We start from the raw sequence: 17,500 nt of genomic DNA on the forward strand, positions 1-17,500 counted from the left end.
TTTTTTTGTGACCAACAAGTATGTGCTCCAATCGCTCTATCACAAAAAATAAGAGTTGTAGAAAGTATTGGAAACCCAAGACAGCCATGACATTATGTTCTTTACAAGTGTATGTCAACTTTTGACCACGACTGTAGGTTATATATATATATATATATATATATATATATATATATATATATATATATATATATATATATATATATATATATATATATATATATATATATATATATATATATATATATATATATATATATATATATATATATACTGTAAGTTTGGGGACCCCTGTATTAAACCATACCGCTCAACGTATCTTAAGTGATACATACGGATTTGAGCCCTCTACTTCATAATTTCTTCTCGTTTTGGTTCGGGTCCTTTCACAACTGTGCAAAAACTTTTGTGAATCCCGCGCTGCTTTTTGGCGTTTTTTTCGTGAACGTTTGATTGGGGAGCCTTTTGGCCACGACCGTGTGTGTTTGCGCCGGAGACTAGCTGCCGGCTCTTTGTCCGTGTGGAGAGACCGAAGGAGGGGCGGAGCCACAATGTGGAGATTTTGTGGTTGCAGCGCAGATTCAAAAAGTCCACAAAAAATAAGGTAATAAGTATATCCTATCCTTGTCTGATTTATTTTTTTTCCTAAAAAGCCTGATGTATCAGATCAGATACATGCATTAAACGTATCATCCACACGAGGGCAGTCATTTACTAATTAGAGGGCTGTCCAGTGATCCTGCAAGATTGCCACAAAGAAGACCCGACCAACCATCAGAAATTTCAGAAAGGTAAGCGCATCATGGAAGGAAGTTATGACTGTTGTAATTTTCCACCACAAGGGGGCAGTATTGGTGTCGATATCAATGTGCAGACATGATCAGACCCCGACCTAAAAGCCTTGGAAGGAGAGCCGATCATGTAAAGTGCAGTAGTGACAGTTTGATGGTTTATTCAGCAGGTTTCGCCACCAGGCTCCGCCCACTTTGAACGGACGATTTTTGTGTCGACGCATGAATATGGTGGAAGGGGCTGATTTTTTCACTTTTTAAAGGGGGGCGCTAGAGAGTCGATTTTGAAATTCCGTGTTCGGTATCGACACATATTCCAGGCGTTTTCCTGTGCTCTACAGTATTAATGCTCTAATATTTCTGTAAGCCCGCGCTATAATACTTTTGCTACACGCACTTCTTGCTTTTTTTTTCAAATAAGATAAGATAGTCCGTTACTTATGCCACAACGGGGTTAATTTACAGTGCTACAGCAGCAAAGGGCGGGGATTGCAAACATAAAGTGAACTAAGTCGATACATTTAATAAAACATGAAGCTACATTTGGAAATATACAAGAAAAACAAATATTACTGCATAGAGTTTTTGCAGTTTTAGCAATAAATTGTGAGTATTTCCAGCGAGTACACAATGCACATAAAATGGAACATATTACTTCACATGGAAGGAAGTCATTTATATATTTACACAAACATATATTTTTATTTTATTATTAATGTTGGTGAAATGTTGACACTTTTTTTAGGTATTTAGTTCGGTGCAGGCTGAATGTTAGCATATGAGTATTAAATGTTTATATAAGAGTATAACATGTTTATATAAGAGTATTACGTGTTTATATAGGAGTATTAAATGTGTGAATATGAGTATTAAATGTTTATATATGAGTGTTAAATGTTTAATATGAGTATTAAATATTTGAATATGAATATTACATGTGTGAATATGAATATTAAATATTTCAATATGAGTATTAAATGTTTCAATATGAGTATTAAATGTGTATATATCAGTATAAAATATTTATGAGTATTAAATGTGTGAATATAAGTATTAAATGTTGAATATGAGTATTAAATGTGTATATATATGAGTATTAAATGTTTATATATGAATATTAAATGTTGAATATGGGTATTAAATGTGTGAATATAAGTATTAAATGTGTATACATGAGTAATACATGTTTATATATGAGTATTGAATGTAGAAATATGAGTATTTAATATTTGAATATGAGTATTAAATGTGTATTAAATGTTTACTATGAGTATTAAATGGGTATATATGAGTATTAAATGTGTGAATATGAGTATTAAATGTTTAATATGAGTATCTAATCTTTATGAGTATTAGATGTTTGAATATGAGTATTAAATGTTTTATGAGTATTAAATGTTTATATAAGAGTATATAATGTTTATATGTGAGTATTAAATGTGTGAATATGAGTATTAAATGTGTGAATATGATTATTCAATGTGTATATTTGAGTATTAAATGATAATATATGAGTATTAAATGTGTGAGTATGAGTATTAAATGTTTAATATGAGCATTAAATGTTGATAGAATATTAAATGTGTATATATGCGTACTAAATGTGTGAATATGAGTATTAAATGTTTAATATGAGTATGTACTCTATATATGAGTATCAAATGTGTAAATATGAGTATTAAGTGTTTAATATGAGTATGTACTCTTTATATGAGTATTAAATGTTTAATATGAGCATTAAATGTTTATATATGAGTATGTCATGTTTGTATGTGAGTATTAAATGTGTGACTATGAGCATTAAATGTTTAATATGAGTATTCAATGTTTATGAGTATTGATTGTGTATATATGACTTTAAATGTTTAATATGAGTATGTAATGTTTGTATATGGGTATCAAATATTTCAATATGAGTATTAAATGTGTGAATATAAGTATTAAATGTTTATATACGAGTATTAAATGTTTATACATGAGTATTAAATGTTTACAAATGAGTATATATATATACACATATATGTATATATATACATGTATATATATATATGTATATATATATATACATATATATGTGTGTGTGTATGTATATATACAGTATGTGTATGTATATATATATTTATATGTGTATATACAGTATGTATATATATATATATTATATATATGTATATATGTGTATATACAGTATGTATATATGTGTATATATATATATATATATGTCAGACCCAGAAGAGCTAATTGGTCAACGCCCACAATGATTAATTATTCATGTTCCAATTCCCACCCATCACCAGCCTAGGAATTACGATGGTACACTTACCAACTTTAGCCTCAAGTACACAGGAGGAGCTAACCCCCGAGGTTACCCTTGACTTTTGGACTATAGACTATTTATTATTATTACCCATACTTACCTTTTTAACTATAAGTTAATTAACCCACTACCACTTAGCTTTACTTTAAGTGGGGGGAGGTGATACACCCCCACATTGTCCGGCGTCCCGACTCCTGCATTCTTGTGCTTGGCAAGCCGATCGACCTAGACTGGGATTGAACCCTGGACCCTTTGATTGGAAACTAACTGTTTTACCATTCAGCTATTCTTGGTCTTCTTGAGGCAAGATTTCGGGCCCAAATGACATATTTTTTTGAGAAGCTGTCTCAGAAAATTAAGATATAAAACAGTAACTCCCTCAGCTGGAGCTTTCCTAGTCACTGCTCGACCATGACTTGGATTTGATCCTAGTACCCTTTGATTGGGAGATAGCTGCTATAACCACTCGGCTATCCTTTGTCTGCCAGTTAAGAGTATTCGGGCCCCGATGACATAACCTGTGCTAGTAAACTATGTCATAAAACAGCAACTCCTCCAGTTGGAGCTTTCCTAGTCACTGCATGACATGACGTGGATTTGAAACCAATCCCCTTTGAGTGAGAGCTCGCTGCCTTAACCACTTAGCTATGATCGGTCTGCTGGAGCCAGGATTTCGGGCCCCGATGACATATTTAATTGAGAAACTGTCTCAGTAAACTATGATACAAAAAAGTAACTCCTCCAGCTGGAGTTTACCCAGTCACCACTTGGTTATGACTGGGATTTGAACCCAGTCCTCTTTGATTGGAGGCTAGCTACTTTAACCACTCAGCTACCCTTGGTTGGCTGAACATTAGATTTCCGTGCTCCAATGACATAATTAAATGAGAACCTGTCTCAGTTAACTACAAATGGACGTGTAAGAAAACACTGACTCTTTTGGCTGGAGCCTTGTAACCTGACCGGGATTCGTACCCAGTACCCCTTGGTTCACAGTTACCAGTGTTAACCACTCAGCTACATACATATACTATACATACTGTACATGTATATTATACATATACACAAATTAACATTTATACTGTATATCTAAGGGCTGTCAAGTGATTAATTTGTTTTAATCAGATTAATCACACTATAGATCTGTGATTAATCCTGATTAATCACAGATTATTTTTCTAGCATTTTTATTATATATATATATATATATATATATATATATATATATATATATATATATTAGGGGTGTGGGAAAAAATGGATTCGAATTTGATTCGCGATTCTCACGTGGTGCGATTCAGAATCGATTCTCATTTTTTTAAATTAACATATTAATCAATCCAACAAAACAATGCACAGCAATACCATAACAATACAATACAATTCCAAAACCAAACCCGACCCAGCAACACTCAGAACTGCAATAAACAGAGCAATTGAGAGGAGACACAAATACGACACAGAACAATCCAAAAGTAGTGAAACAAAAATGAATATTATCAACAACAGTATCAATATTAGTTACAATTTCAACATAGCAGTGATTAAAAATCCCTCATTGACATTATCATTAGACATTTATAAAAATAAAAAAAAGAACAATGGTGTCACAGTGGCTTACACTTGCGTCGCATCTCATAAGCTTGACAACACACTGTGTCCAATATTTTCACAAAGATAAAATAAGTCATATTTTTGGTTCATTTAATAGTTAAAACAAATTTACATTATTACAATTAGTTTATAAAACATTGTCCTTTACAATTATAAAAGCTTTTTTACAAAAATCTACTACTCTGCTTGCATGTCAGCAGACTGGGGTAGATCCTGCTGAAATCCTATGTATTGAAAAATAGAGAATCGTTTTGAATCAGGAAAAAAAAAATCGTTTTTGAATCGAGAATCGTGTTGAATTGAAAAAAAAAAAAAAAATCGATTTTGAATCGAATCGTGACCCCAAGAATTGATATTGAATAGAATCGTGGGACACCCAAAGATTCACAGCCCTAATGAGTAATAAATGTGTGAATATGAGTGTTAAATGTTTAATATGTTTCAAAATCAATATTTGATTTTTTGAATGTGAAATGTTTGCATGCAGGCCCGGGCCCTAACCAATCTGGCGCCCTAGGCAAGATTTTAGGTGGCGCCCCCCCCCACATCGGCAGTGAAGTGTATATGTAACCGGTGATTTTTTCCTCTCTGCGTTGTGTGGCTTTTGTGAAAAACGACCGACACCATGGATTGCTCAGCTGCACTTTACTGATAAAACAGAACACAATTGTTGTCAATAAGTTTTTGACGTCGTCGAGTCCCTCTCCCGTTATGGTGGACAAAAGGGATACAACAGTGAAATAAACATACCTGATAAAACAGAACACAATTGTTGTCAATAAGTTTTTGACGTCGTCGAGTCCCTACACAAAATACAATACAGAACAAGAAAATGAACAGAAGTTCTTAACATGACATTATCTGTCGTCGCATGGACGCCTACCTCTCCCGTTATGGTGGACAAAAGGGAAGTTGGAAGGCGTGTCCAACGCATATATAAAGACAGGTGTCACCGTAATTATTGCAGTAGGAGGGACAACGAGACAATGGTTCCACATTGACAAAACATCAAACAATATTCCGGTATTTACATGTAACTTACACATTTTGTGTAATTATAACAATAATAAAGCATTATAAAATACATTATTTACAAGACATAATGGACCCTGTTACATATATACTCACAAGAAACCGAATAGCTTTGTCTTTGACCTTTTTTTTTTACTTACAACTATACCTAATATATAAAGGGGTGGAAAAGTGACTATTACCTGCAGGGCAAACATTAGCTAACCAGAAGGCAATAACAATGTAAACAAAAAACACCTGCTTAAAAGATCTAATACAAATGTCCCTGAGGAATGTAAGGTGGGAGTACAGTAATTACCTAACGTTACATTATTATTTTCCATAACAATTTAGCCCCCTCCACAATATTAACCCGACGTTAAAACAGAACTCGCTATTTATTGATTAGCAATTGCCGAATCATGTAACATTAGCTTAATGCTAAAAAGCCAGGTTACTATCACATTCTGTAACAGACAAATAATTTCATGTAGGCTAACGTTACCTACCTGCTACCTCTGTCTTTTCTCGTTTCTCCTCGTTTTCTTTTCTCTTTTTTTCTTCCCTGGGCACCTGATAGTTTTGGCCGTTTTGACATCTTATGTGTTGATTTTTTGATGTGGTGACGTCCAAAAAGAGTCATGATACAGGAAGGGAGGGGGCGCACCGTGCGGGGGGGGAGGGGGGCGTAATGTTGTAACAAATAATATTTCTATTAAATAGGCTTTACTTTGCATTTTAATTAACGTGGGATTATTTTTTGTATTTAAAAATAATAGTACCATCTTTTTTTTTTCTCCAACATTTGTGGCACTGGCGTGGCGCCCCCTGATGGACGGCGCCCTTAGCATTTGCCTATACGGCCTATGCCACGGGCCGGCCCTGTTTGCATGGCACATGTTGATTGATTGATTGAAACTTTTATTAGTAAATAGTACAGTTTACACCCTACACTACATACTTCGTACAAATGGTAACACCCGGAGAAGTTTTTCAACTTGTTTAAGTCGAGGTCCACCTTAATCAATTCATGGTTCAGAGCTCTAGCTTTATCCCGCCTGTTTCTCGTGGAGGAGGGGGGGGGGGCTTGAATCACGACTCTTCCACAGCCGACGTGCACGATTTCACCCTTGGCCCCACTTTTCCAGATGGAGCGCGCACGCGTGTGTGTGCGTGCGTGTGCGTGTTAGTGTGTGCGCACACGCGTGCGTGCGCGCGCGCGCGACAGAGAGAGCCCAGCAGAGTGATGTTTGTTGACATAAGGCCCTGCACGGAGCTTATCTGCAGCCAACACTCACGCCGTGATTTCAGCCACTCACTGCGTGTGCGTGCGTGCGCGCGTTTTACAGGCCATTGTTTGACCAAATGTGTCCTAAAGATACAGACTTGTTCGGCCCAGCTCATTAAAAGAGTGCTGAAAGTGTGCATTTGCAAAGGACTCACTTCATATGCGCGTCACTCTTTTATGGGTCCGACAGTCAACAATGCAGCTCATACAAAGTGCTAGGACGATTCAAATAATCATAATAAAAACACTGAATTGTGTTAGTTGCATTAATTGCTGGTTGAAATGAATGAAGGTGAATTCCAATTGTGTGTATATACACTGTAACTTTATTATTATGTATTTAACTTTATTATTATTTATTTATCTATTAGAATCGGAATGGGTTTTATTATTGCCTAGTATGTATTTAAAAATACAAGGTATTGGTGCAAAAACAGCTTACATGAGAAATAAAGAGCCAAAATAGCAAGAAATGAAGTAGACTACATTATGAGAAGCAATTGACAATATATAACATATAATTAAAACAATATATATGTGAGGATAATTACAAAGAAAACAAACAAAAAAACTTCACAAAATGTGCAAAAGGTAGGCACGAATGAAATCTTGTGAGAGTTAATGTAGCGCATAAAATAAAACAGTATATATGAGAAATAAAGCCAAAATAGCAAGAACTTAAGTAAAACAAAATAGAAGTTGATAATATATAAACTATCATTCTAAACATGTCAAAGATAAGCATGATTACAAAAAAGCAAACAAAAAAGCTCCACAAAAAGCAAACCGAATAAAGTCCAGTGAGCGTTAATAACGCATAAAAAAAAAAAAAAAAAAAAAGAGCTCACATTGATTTATTTCATAATGTTCAGTTCTTTATGGCGGCTACAATATGGTCGTTAAATGTGGACATTGTTTATTTCCCCTCCTCATAAAATATAAACATTTGTTCTAAAGGCACCTAATAGATATTAAAGTTAAATTTTTTTTTAACACATTTCAAATTCTGTTAGAAAAATGAACAAAGTTTCTCATAGCATTTGTACTCCTGAGGTGCCATAATTATGATTGATATGAAAGCCTAAAAATCCACAATATTTTAATGGCTGAAAAGAATGTAATGTTCATGAACCAATTATTGTGCAACAACTTGAGAATATTCAGAGGAGTTACATTTACTGCGTTAGAGATCCTACTTGTCACACCAGTTTTAATGCAACATACTTTTATATTATTTATGTTCTTCTTGTTACGAAGAAACACAACTTTGACTTCCTTACATTGAGTTTCATTCTGAGCACTACATGTATTTACATCATCATTAGATTTATTTGCAACTGTTTTTTATTTATTTATTGATAATCTAAATATAGATTATACATATAGGTTTGTTAGAGATATGTTTCCTATTGTTTTCATAATTTTTACACTGTTATTATATTATTATTACATATTATTAAATTATTATTACATTATTAGTACAGTATTACATTATTATTACTACATATTACATTATTAGTACATTATTACATTATTATTACATTGTTATTACGTTGTATTACACATTACAGTGTTATTCCATTATTAGTACATTGTTGTTACATCATTACAGTATTATTAAATGTTACATTATTATTACATTATTATATTATTATTACAACATTATTCCATTTTTATTACATTGTTATTATATTATTATTACATTATTAATTATATTACATTATTAATGCATCATTAAAATATTACATTATTATTAAATTGTCATTACATTATTATATTATTACATTATTACATAATTATTCCATTATTACCTTATTACATTATTTTACTTTGTAATATACTTTTATTACATTATTATTACATTGTTGTTACATTATTATTACATTACCATATTTTTACATTAATAATACATTACATATTACATTATTTTTACATTACCAATAATTATTACATTGTTATTACATTTTATATTACATTATTACATTATTATTACATTATCGATACATCATCACATTAATATTACGTTATTACATTTTTGTTACATTAATATGACAGTATTGCATTATTACATTATCATTACATTATCGATACATCATTACATTATTACATTTTTATAAAATTGTTATTACATTATTATTACATTGTTATTACTATATTGCTACATATTATATTATTAATACATTTTTATTACATGTTTTATTACATTATAATTACATTGTGACATTATTTTATTATTGCTACATTATTACATTATTGCTACATTATTACATTATTGTTAATTTTTTATTACATTATTATTACATTGTAATTACATTGTTACAATGTTATTACATTGTTATTACATTGTTACATTATTATTATATTATTGCTACAGTATTACATTATTAGATAGATGGATAGATAGATAGATAGATAGATAGATGGATAGATAGATAGATAGTACATTATTGATTCCTTCAGGAGAGTTCCCTCGGGAAAATTAAAATTCCAGCAGCAGTGTACAAAGTTGAGATATAATTTAAAAAGTAAAAAGTAAATAATAAATAATGTTATTGTTTTGCATGCCCTGTCATATATGTACAAATATTTTCAAAAATGAAAACTAATATTTTCAACTATTTCAACTATATATGTGTATATAAATATATATATGAAAATATTATTTTTCCTTTAAAAATATATTAGTTTTCCTTGTTGAAAATATATTTTTTTATTGTTAAAAAAATATTGGTTTTCATTTTTGAAAATATCTGTTTTTATTTTTGTAAATATTATTTTTATTGTTGAAAATATTAGTTTTCATTGTTAAAAATATTCATTTTCATTGCTGAAATATTTTTTTTTTATTGTTGAAAATATTAGTTCTCATTGTTAAAAAATATTAATTTTCCTTGTTGAAAATATTTGTTTTCATTTTTGAAAATATTAGTTTTCATCGTTGAAAATAGTTTTTATGGTTGAAAATGTTTGTTTTCATCGTTGGAAACAGTTTTTATTGTTGAAAATATGAGTTTTTATTGTTGAAAATATGAGTTTTTATTGTAGAAAATATTAGTTTTTATTATTGAAAATATTAGTTTTCATTGTTGAAAAAAATTGTACTTTATTTTTTGAAAATAGTTGTCATCATTGAAGTTTTCATTGTTGAAAATATTAGTTTTTATTGTTGAAAATATTAGTTTTCATTGTTGAAAAAAAATAAAAATAAAATAAAATAAATGTACCTGGTGATAAGTTGATTGGCAACACTAAATTGGCCCTAGTGTGTGGATGTGAGTGTGAATGTTGTCTGTCTATCTGTGTTGGCCCTGCGATGAGGTGGCGACTTGTCCAGGGTGTACTCCGCCTTCCGCCCGATTGTAGCTGAGATGGGCTCCAGCGCCCCCCGCGACCCCAGAGGGAATGGGCGGTAGAAAATGGATGGATGGAAATAAATGCAGCTGAGATAGGCTCCAGCACCCCCGCGACCCCGAACGGGACAAGCGGTAGAAAATGGATGGAAATATATATATATATATATATATATATATATATATATATATATATATATATATATATATATATATATATAGCATATACATTTAGGTAAGTGAGTGATGGCTGCTTCTGAATGAAAGTTTGGATGACCCGTGTGTGTGCGGAAGGGGGGGTGCTGTGACGTCACGCCCAATTAGCTGCGGTCACGACTCAGCAGGCCCCTCCCACCTCCTGCGTTTAAAAGCTGCGGGGTTCCAGCAGAGCGGCGTCACAGTGCGGGAAGAAGACATGTACTGGAAGTCAGCACACGGCAAAGACATCAAAATAAAGGTAAGATCACCACTTGTAAACTCCTCTTTTCAAATTAAAACCCGCCTTTTTACCTTCAGACTACACATCTTAATAGAGGAGAGATATTTTATCCTTTTTTTTTTTTTTTTTTTTTTGGATTGACAGATGGAAGTCTGCCAGAGTGGCTACTACTCGGAGGACTTTAGGACCCAGGAGGTGCCGGCGGGCTTTGACTTCGCGTCTTATGGTGAGTTTGGAAGTTTTCTGGCGAAGATTTGTCCGAACTTTGTAGACGGGCGGAAGTGAGCCGGCGAGGGCGTCACGTGACGACGAAGGTCGACTTGTTTGTGCAGCAGCCTGCTTCCTCTGAAGCCCGGCAGCTGAAGGACAAAGGAAATATTTTCCAAGTCGGCATCATCACATCTGTCAGAGGGCAGTGCGCGTGCGCGCGAATAAGAACGCACGAGGGTGGTCAGCTCAAAGAGACTCTAATCCTTTCCTCCAGACTTCCTTCTCCGACAGATTTAGAGTTCCTCCATCACTAACTCTGTCACAGCGCCCTTTCCTCCCCTAGCTCCCTTGTTTCCTCCAGCCTTCGTCCATTCAGCTGATTGGACAGTAAACAAATGACCCCCCCCCCCCCCCCCCCCCGCCCCCCCTAATGGTGTGTGTGCACGCTTCCGGGACACTTCATTAGGTACACTTGCACAATGCAGTGACGTAGAGGGGTGGGAGGGGCACGTGCGCGCGCGCACACGCACTCACACAATCTATTTTTATGTAACATAACGTTTTTGTTTTGTTGAGTTACACATTCAATTAAGTTTCAATCCTGGGCCCCCATTCACTAGACTCTTAAAGGGGCCCCATACACACACTTGGTACGTATACGTGCACTAAAAAGCTCATTATTGCGTGGATTTGGTTGAAACAAAATACATTTGAAAATGAAAAAAAGGAAGTTACAGAAGTATTATTGTCGCAAAACTTTTTGCAAATGGGTATCTAAATGTAATCCGATTTATGTGTCTGTGGACTAATTTGTGTGTCTGTATCTCCAGCTGTGTGTGTAGTCAAATCTGTGTGTGCATGTTTTAATTTGTGTGCGTGTGTAATGAAATTAGCATGTGCGTGTTTTAATTTGTGTGTCCGTATCTCAATCTGTGTGTGTTTGTTCAAATTAATATTTGTCTGGTTTTAATTTGTGTACGGATCTCAATCTGTGTGTGTGTGTGTGTGTGTGTGTGTATGTAATCAAATTAACATGTGCGTGTCTTGGTTTGTGTGTCCAGATCTCAATCTGTGTGTGTGTAATCAAATCTGCGTGCGCTTGTGTTCATTTGTTTGTCCGTAGTTCAATCTGTGTGTGTGTGTGTGTGTGTGTGTGTGTGTGTAATCAAATGAGCATTTGTTTGGTTTTACTTTGTGTGTCCGTATCTCAATCTGTGTGCATGTAATCAAATCTGTGTGCGCGTGTTTTAATTTGTGTCCGTATCTCAATCTGTGTGTGTAGTAAAATTAGCATGTGCGTGTTTAAATTTGTGTGTGTCTGTATCTCCAGCTGTGTGTGTGTGTGTAATCAAATCCGTGTGTGCGTGTTTTAATTTGTGTGTCCGTATCTCAATCTGTGTGTGTAATAAAATTAGCATGTGCGTGTTTAAATTTGTGTGTCTGTATCTCAAGCTGTGTGTGTGTAATTAAATCTGTGTGTGCATGTTTTAATTTGTGTGTCCGTATCTCAATCTGTGTGTGTGTGTGTATGTAATCAAATTAACATGTGCGTGTTTTGGTTTGTGTGTCCAGATCTCAATCTGTGTGTGTGTAATCAAATCTGCGTGCGCTTGTGTTCATTTGTTTGTCCGTAGTTCAATCTGTGTGTGTGTGTGTGTGTGTGCAATCAAATGAGCATTTGTTTGGTTTTACTTTGTGTCCGTATCTCAATCTGTGTGCATGTAATCAAATCTGTGTGTGCGTGTTTTAATTTGTGTCCGTATCTCAATCTGTGTGTGTAGTAAAATTAGCATGTGCGTGTTTAAATTTGTGTGTGTCTGTATCTCCAGCTGTGTGTGTGTGTGTAATCAAATCCGTGTGTGCGTGTTTTAATTTGTGTGTCCGTATCTCAATCTGTGTGTGTAATAAAATTAGCATGTGCGTGTTTAAATTTGTGTGTCTGTATCTCAAGCTGTGTGTGTGTAATTAAATCTGTGTGTGCATGTTTTAATTTGTGTGTCCGTATCTCAATCTGTGTGTGCGTGTATGTAATCAAATTAACATGTGCGTGTTTTGGTTTGTGTGTCCAGATCTCAATCTGTGTGTGTGTAATCAAATCTGCGTGCGCTTGTGTTCATTTGTTTGTCCGTAGTTCAATCTGTGTGTGTGTAATCAAATGAGCATTTGTTTGGTTTTACTTTGTGTGTCCGTATCTCAATCTGTGTGCATGTAATCAAATCTGTGTGTGCGTGTTTTAATTTGTGTCCGTATCTCAATCTGTGTGTGTAGTAAAATTAGCATGTGCGTGTTTAAATTTGTGTGTGTCTGTATCTCCAGCTGTGTGTGTGTGTGTAATCAAATCCGTGTGTGCGTGTTTTAATTTGTGTGTCCGTATCTCAATCTGTGTGTGTAATAAAATTAGCATGTGCGTGTTTAAATTTGTGTGTCTGTATCTCAAGCTGTGTGTGTAATTAAATCTGTGTGTGCATGTTTTAATTTGTGTGTCCGTATCTCAATCTGTGTGTGTGTGTATGTAATCAAATTAACATGTGCGTGTTTTGGTTTGTGTGTCCAGATCTCAATCTGTGTGTGTGTAATCAAATCTGCGTGCGCTTGTGTTCATTTGTTTGTCCGTAGTTCAATCTGTGTGTGTGTGTGTGTGTGTGTGTAATCAAATGAGCATTTGTTTGGTTTTACTTTGTGTGTCCGTATCTCAATCTGTGTGCATGTAATCAAATCTGTGTGTGCGTGTTTTAATTTGTGTCCGTATCTCAATCTGTGTGTGTAGTAAAATTAGCATGTGCATGTTTAAATTTTTGTGTGTCTGTATCTCCAGCTGTGTGTGTGTGTAGTCAAATCCGTGTGTGCGTGTTTTAATTTGTGTGTCCCTATCTCAATCTGTGTGTGTAATAAAATTAGCATGTGCGTGTTTAAATTTGTGTGTCTGTATCTCAAGCTGTGTGTGTGTAATTAAATCTGTGTGTGCATGTTTTAATTTGTGTGTCCGTATCTCAATCTGTGTGTGTGTGTTTATGTAATCAAATTAACGTGCGTGTTTTGGTTTGTGTGTCCAGATCTCAATCTGTGTGTGTGTAATCAAATCTGCATGCGCTTGTGTTCATTTGTTTGTTTGAGTTCAATCTGTGTGTGTGTGTAATCAAATGAGCATTTGTTTGGTTTTACTTTGTGTGTCCGTATCTCAATCTGTGTGCATGTAATCAAATCTGTGTGTGCGTGTTTTAATTTGTGTCCGTATCTCAATCTGTGTGTGTAGTAAAATTAGCATGTGCGTGTTTAAATTTGTGTGTGTCTGTATCTCCAGCTGTGTGTGTGTGTGTAATCAAATCCGTGTGTGCGTGTTTTAATTTGTGTGTCCGTATCTCAATCTGTGTGTGTAATAAAATTAGCATGTGCGTGTTTAAATTTGTGTGTCTGTATCTCAAGCTGTGTGTGTAATTAAATCTGTGTGTGCATGTTTTAATTTGTGTGTCCGTATCTCAATCTGTGTGTGTGTGTATGTAATCAAATTAACATGTGCGTGTTTTGGTTTGTGTGTCCAGATCTCAATCTGTGTGTGTGTAATCAAATCTGCGTGCGCTTGTGTTCATTTGTTTGTCCGTAGTTCAATCTGTGTGTGTGTGTGTGTGTGTGTGTAATCAAATGAGCATTTGTTTGGTTTTACTTTGTGTGTCCGTATCTCAATCTGTGTGCATGTAATCAAATCTGTGTGTGCGTGTTTTAATTTGTGTCCGTATCTCAATCTGTGTGTGTAGTAAAATTAGCATGTGCATGTTTAAATTTTTGTGTGTCTGTATCTCCAGCTGTGTGTGTGTGTAGTCAAATCCGTGTGTGCGTGTTTTAATTTGTGTGTCCCTATCTCAATCTGTGTGTGTAATAAAATTAGCATGTGCGTGTTTAAATTTGTGTGTCTGTATCTCAAGCTGTGTGTGTGTAATTAAATCTGTGTGTGCATGTTTTAATTTGTGTGTCCGTATCTCAATCTGTGTGTGTGTGTTTATGTAATCAAATTAACGTGCGTGTTTTGGTTTGTGTGTCCAGATCTCAATCTGTGTGTGTGTAATCAAATCTGCATGCGCTTGTGTTCATTTGTTTGTTTGAGTTCAATCTGTGTGTGTGTGTAATCAAATGAGCATTTGTTTGGTTTTACTTTGTGTGTCCGTATCTCAATCTGTGTGCATGTAATCAAATCTGTGTGTGCGTGTTTTAATTTGTGTCCGTATCTCAATCTGTGTGTGTAGTAAAATTAGCATGTGCATGTTTAAATTTTTGTGTGTCTGTATCTCCAGCTGTGTGTGTGTGAGTGTAATTAAATCTGTGTGTGCATGTTTTAATTTGTGTGTCCGTATCTCAATCTGTGTGTTTGGTCAAATTAGTATTTGTCTGGTTTCAATGTGTGTGTCCGAATCTCATACCGTGTGTGTGTGTGTGTGTGTGTGTGTGTGTGTGTAATCAAATTAACATGTGCGTGTTTTAATTTGTGTGTCCAGATCTCAATCTCTGTGTGTGTGTGTGTGTGTGTGTGTAATCAAATCCGCGGTGCGCTTGTGTTCATTTGTTTGTCCGTAGTTCAATCTGTGTGTGTGTAATCAAATTAGCATTTGTTTGGTTTTAATTTGTGTGTATCTCAATCTGTGTGCATGTAATCAAATCTGTGTGTGTGTGTGTGTGTGTTTTAATTTGTTTGTCCGGATCTCAATCTCTGTGTGTGTGTAATCAAATCAGAATGTGCATGTTTTAATTTGTGTGTCCGTATCTCAATCTGTGTGTTTATTCAAATTAGTATTTGTCTGGTTTTAATATGTGTGTCTGTATCTAAATCTCTGTGTGTGTAATCAAATCCGCATATGCATGTTTTAATTTGTGGGTCTGTATCTCAATCTGTGTGTGTAATCAAATTAGCATTTGTTTGGTTTTAATTTGTGTGTCCGTATCTCAATCTGTGTGTGTAATAAAATTAGTATGTGCGTGTTTAAATTTGTGTGTCTGTATCTCAAGCTGTGTGTGTGTGTGTGTAATTAAATCTGTGTGTGCATGTTTTAATTTGTGTGTCCGTATCTCAATCTGTGTGTTTGTTCAAATTAGTATTTGTCTGGTTTTAATGTGTGTGTCTGGATCTCAATCTGTGTGTGTGTAATCAAATTAACATGTGTGTGTTTTAATTTGTGTGTCCAGATCTCAATCTCTGTGTGTGTGTGTGTGTGTGTGTAATCACATCTGTGTGCGCTTGTGTTCATTTGTTTGTCCGTAGTTCAATCTGTGTGTGTGTAATCAAATTAGCATTTGTTTGGTTTTAATTTGTGTGTCTGTATCTCAATCTGTGTGCATGTAATCAAATCTGTGTGTGCGTGTTTTAATTTGTTTGTCCGGATCTCAATCTCTGTGTGTGTGTAATCAAATTAGAATGTGCATGTTTTAATTTGTATGTCCGTATCTCAATCTGTGTGTTTATTCAAATTAGTATTTGTCTGGTTTTAATATGTGTGTCTGTATCTAAATCTGTGTGTGTGTAATCAAATCCGCATATGCATGTTTTAATTTGTGGGTCTGTATCTCAATCTGTGTGTGTAATCAAATTAGCATTTGTTTGGTTTTAATTTGTGTGTGTGTGTGTGTGTGTGTGCGCGCGCGCGTGTTTTAATTTGTGTGTCTGAAATTTAGTGTGTGTGTGTGTGTGTGTGTGTAATCAAATCCACGCGTGCATGTTTTAATTTGTGTGTCCGTATCTCAGTTTGTGTGAGTGTAATCAAATTATCATGTGCGTGTTTTAATTTGTGTGTCCGTATCGCAATCTGTGTGTGTGTAATCAAATTGTGCGTGCTTTAATTTATGTCTGAAATTCAAAAGTGTGTGTGTAATCAAATTAACGTGTGCGTGTTTTAATTTGTGTGTCCGTATCTCAGTCTGTGTGTGTGTCTGTGTAATCAAATTAGAATGTGCATGTTTTAATTTGTATGTCCGTATCTCAATCTGTGTGTTTATTCAAATTAGTATTTGTCTGGTTTTAATTTGTGTGTCTGTATCTAAATCTGTGTGTGTAATCAAATTAGCATTTGTTTGGTTTTAATTTGTGTGTCCGTATCTCAATCTGTGTGTGTGTTTTAATGTGTGTGTCTGAAATTTAGTGTTTGTGTGTGCGTGTGTGTGTGTGTGTGTGTGTAATCAAATCCGCGCGTGCATGTTTTAATTTGTGTGTCCGTATCTCAGTTTGTGTGAGTGTAATCAAATGATCATGTGCGTGTTTTAATTTGTGTGTCAGTATCGCAACCTGTGTGTGTGTGTGTGTGTGTGTGTGTGTATTCAAATTGTGCGTGTTTTAATTTGTGTCTGAAATTCAAAAGTGTGTGTGCAATCAAATTAACGTGTGCGTGTTTTAATTTGTGTGTCCGTATCTCAGTCTGTGTGTGTGTAATCAAGTGAACATGTTCGTGTTTTGATTTGTGTGTCCGTATCTCATTCTGTGTGTGTGTGTGTGTGTGTGTGTGT

General features: G+C 34.6%; 1 protein-coding gene across 5 annotated transcripts in view; it reads left to right on the plus strand.

The window, feature by feature from the left end:
- Positions 1-10,757: 10,757 nt before the first annotated feature.
- Positions 10,758-17,500, plus strand: part of etsrp (ETS1-related protein) — a 42,779-nt gene continuing 36,036 nt past the window's right edge. For all 5 annotated transcript variants that reach the window (XR_009817656.1, XM_061983434.2, XM_061983436.2 and 2 more), the window contains exons 1-2: positions 10,758-10,825; positions 10,952-11,033. Coding sequence is in view for 4 of the 5 variants with exons in the window: in XM_061983434.2 (XP_061839418.1) it covers positions 10,784-10,825; positions 10,952-11,033 (124 nt within the window). In the remaining variant the exon portion in view is untranslated. The remainder of the gene's footprint in view (positions 10,826-10,951; positions 11,034-17,500) is intronic.

This window comes from Nerophis lumbriciformis, linkage group LG21 (genome assembly GCF_033978685.3).
Source record: "Nerophis lumbriciformis linkage group LG21, RoL_Nlum_v2.1, whole genome shotgun sequence".
Lineage (NCBI taxonomy): Eukaryota > Metazoa > Chordata > Actinopteri > Syngnathiformes > Syngnathidae > Nerophis > Nerophis lumbriciformis.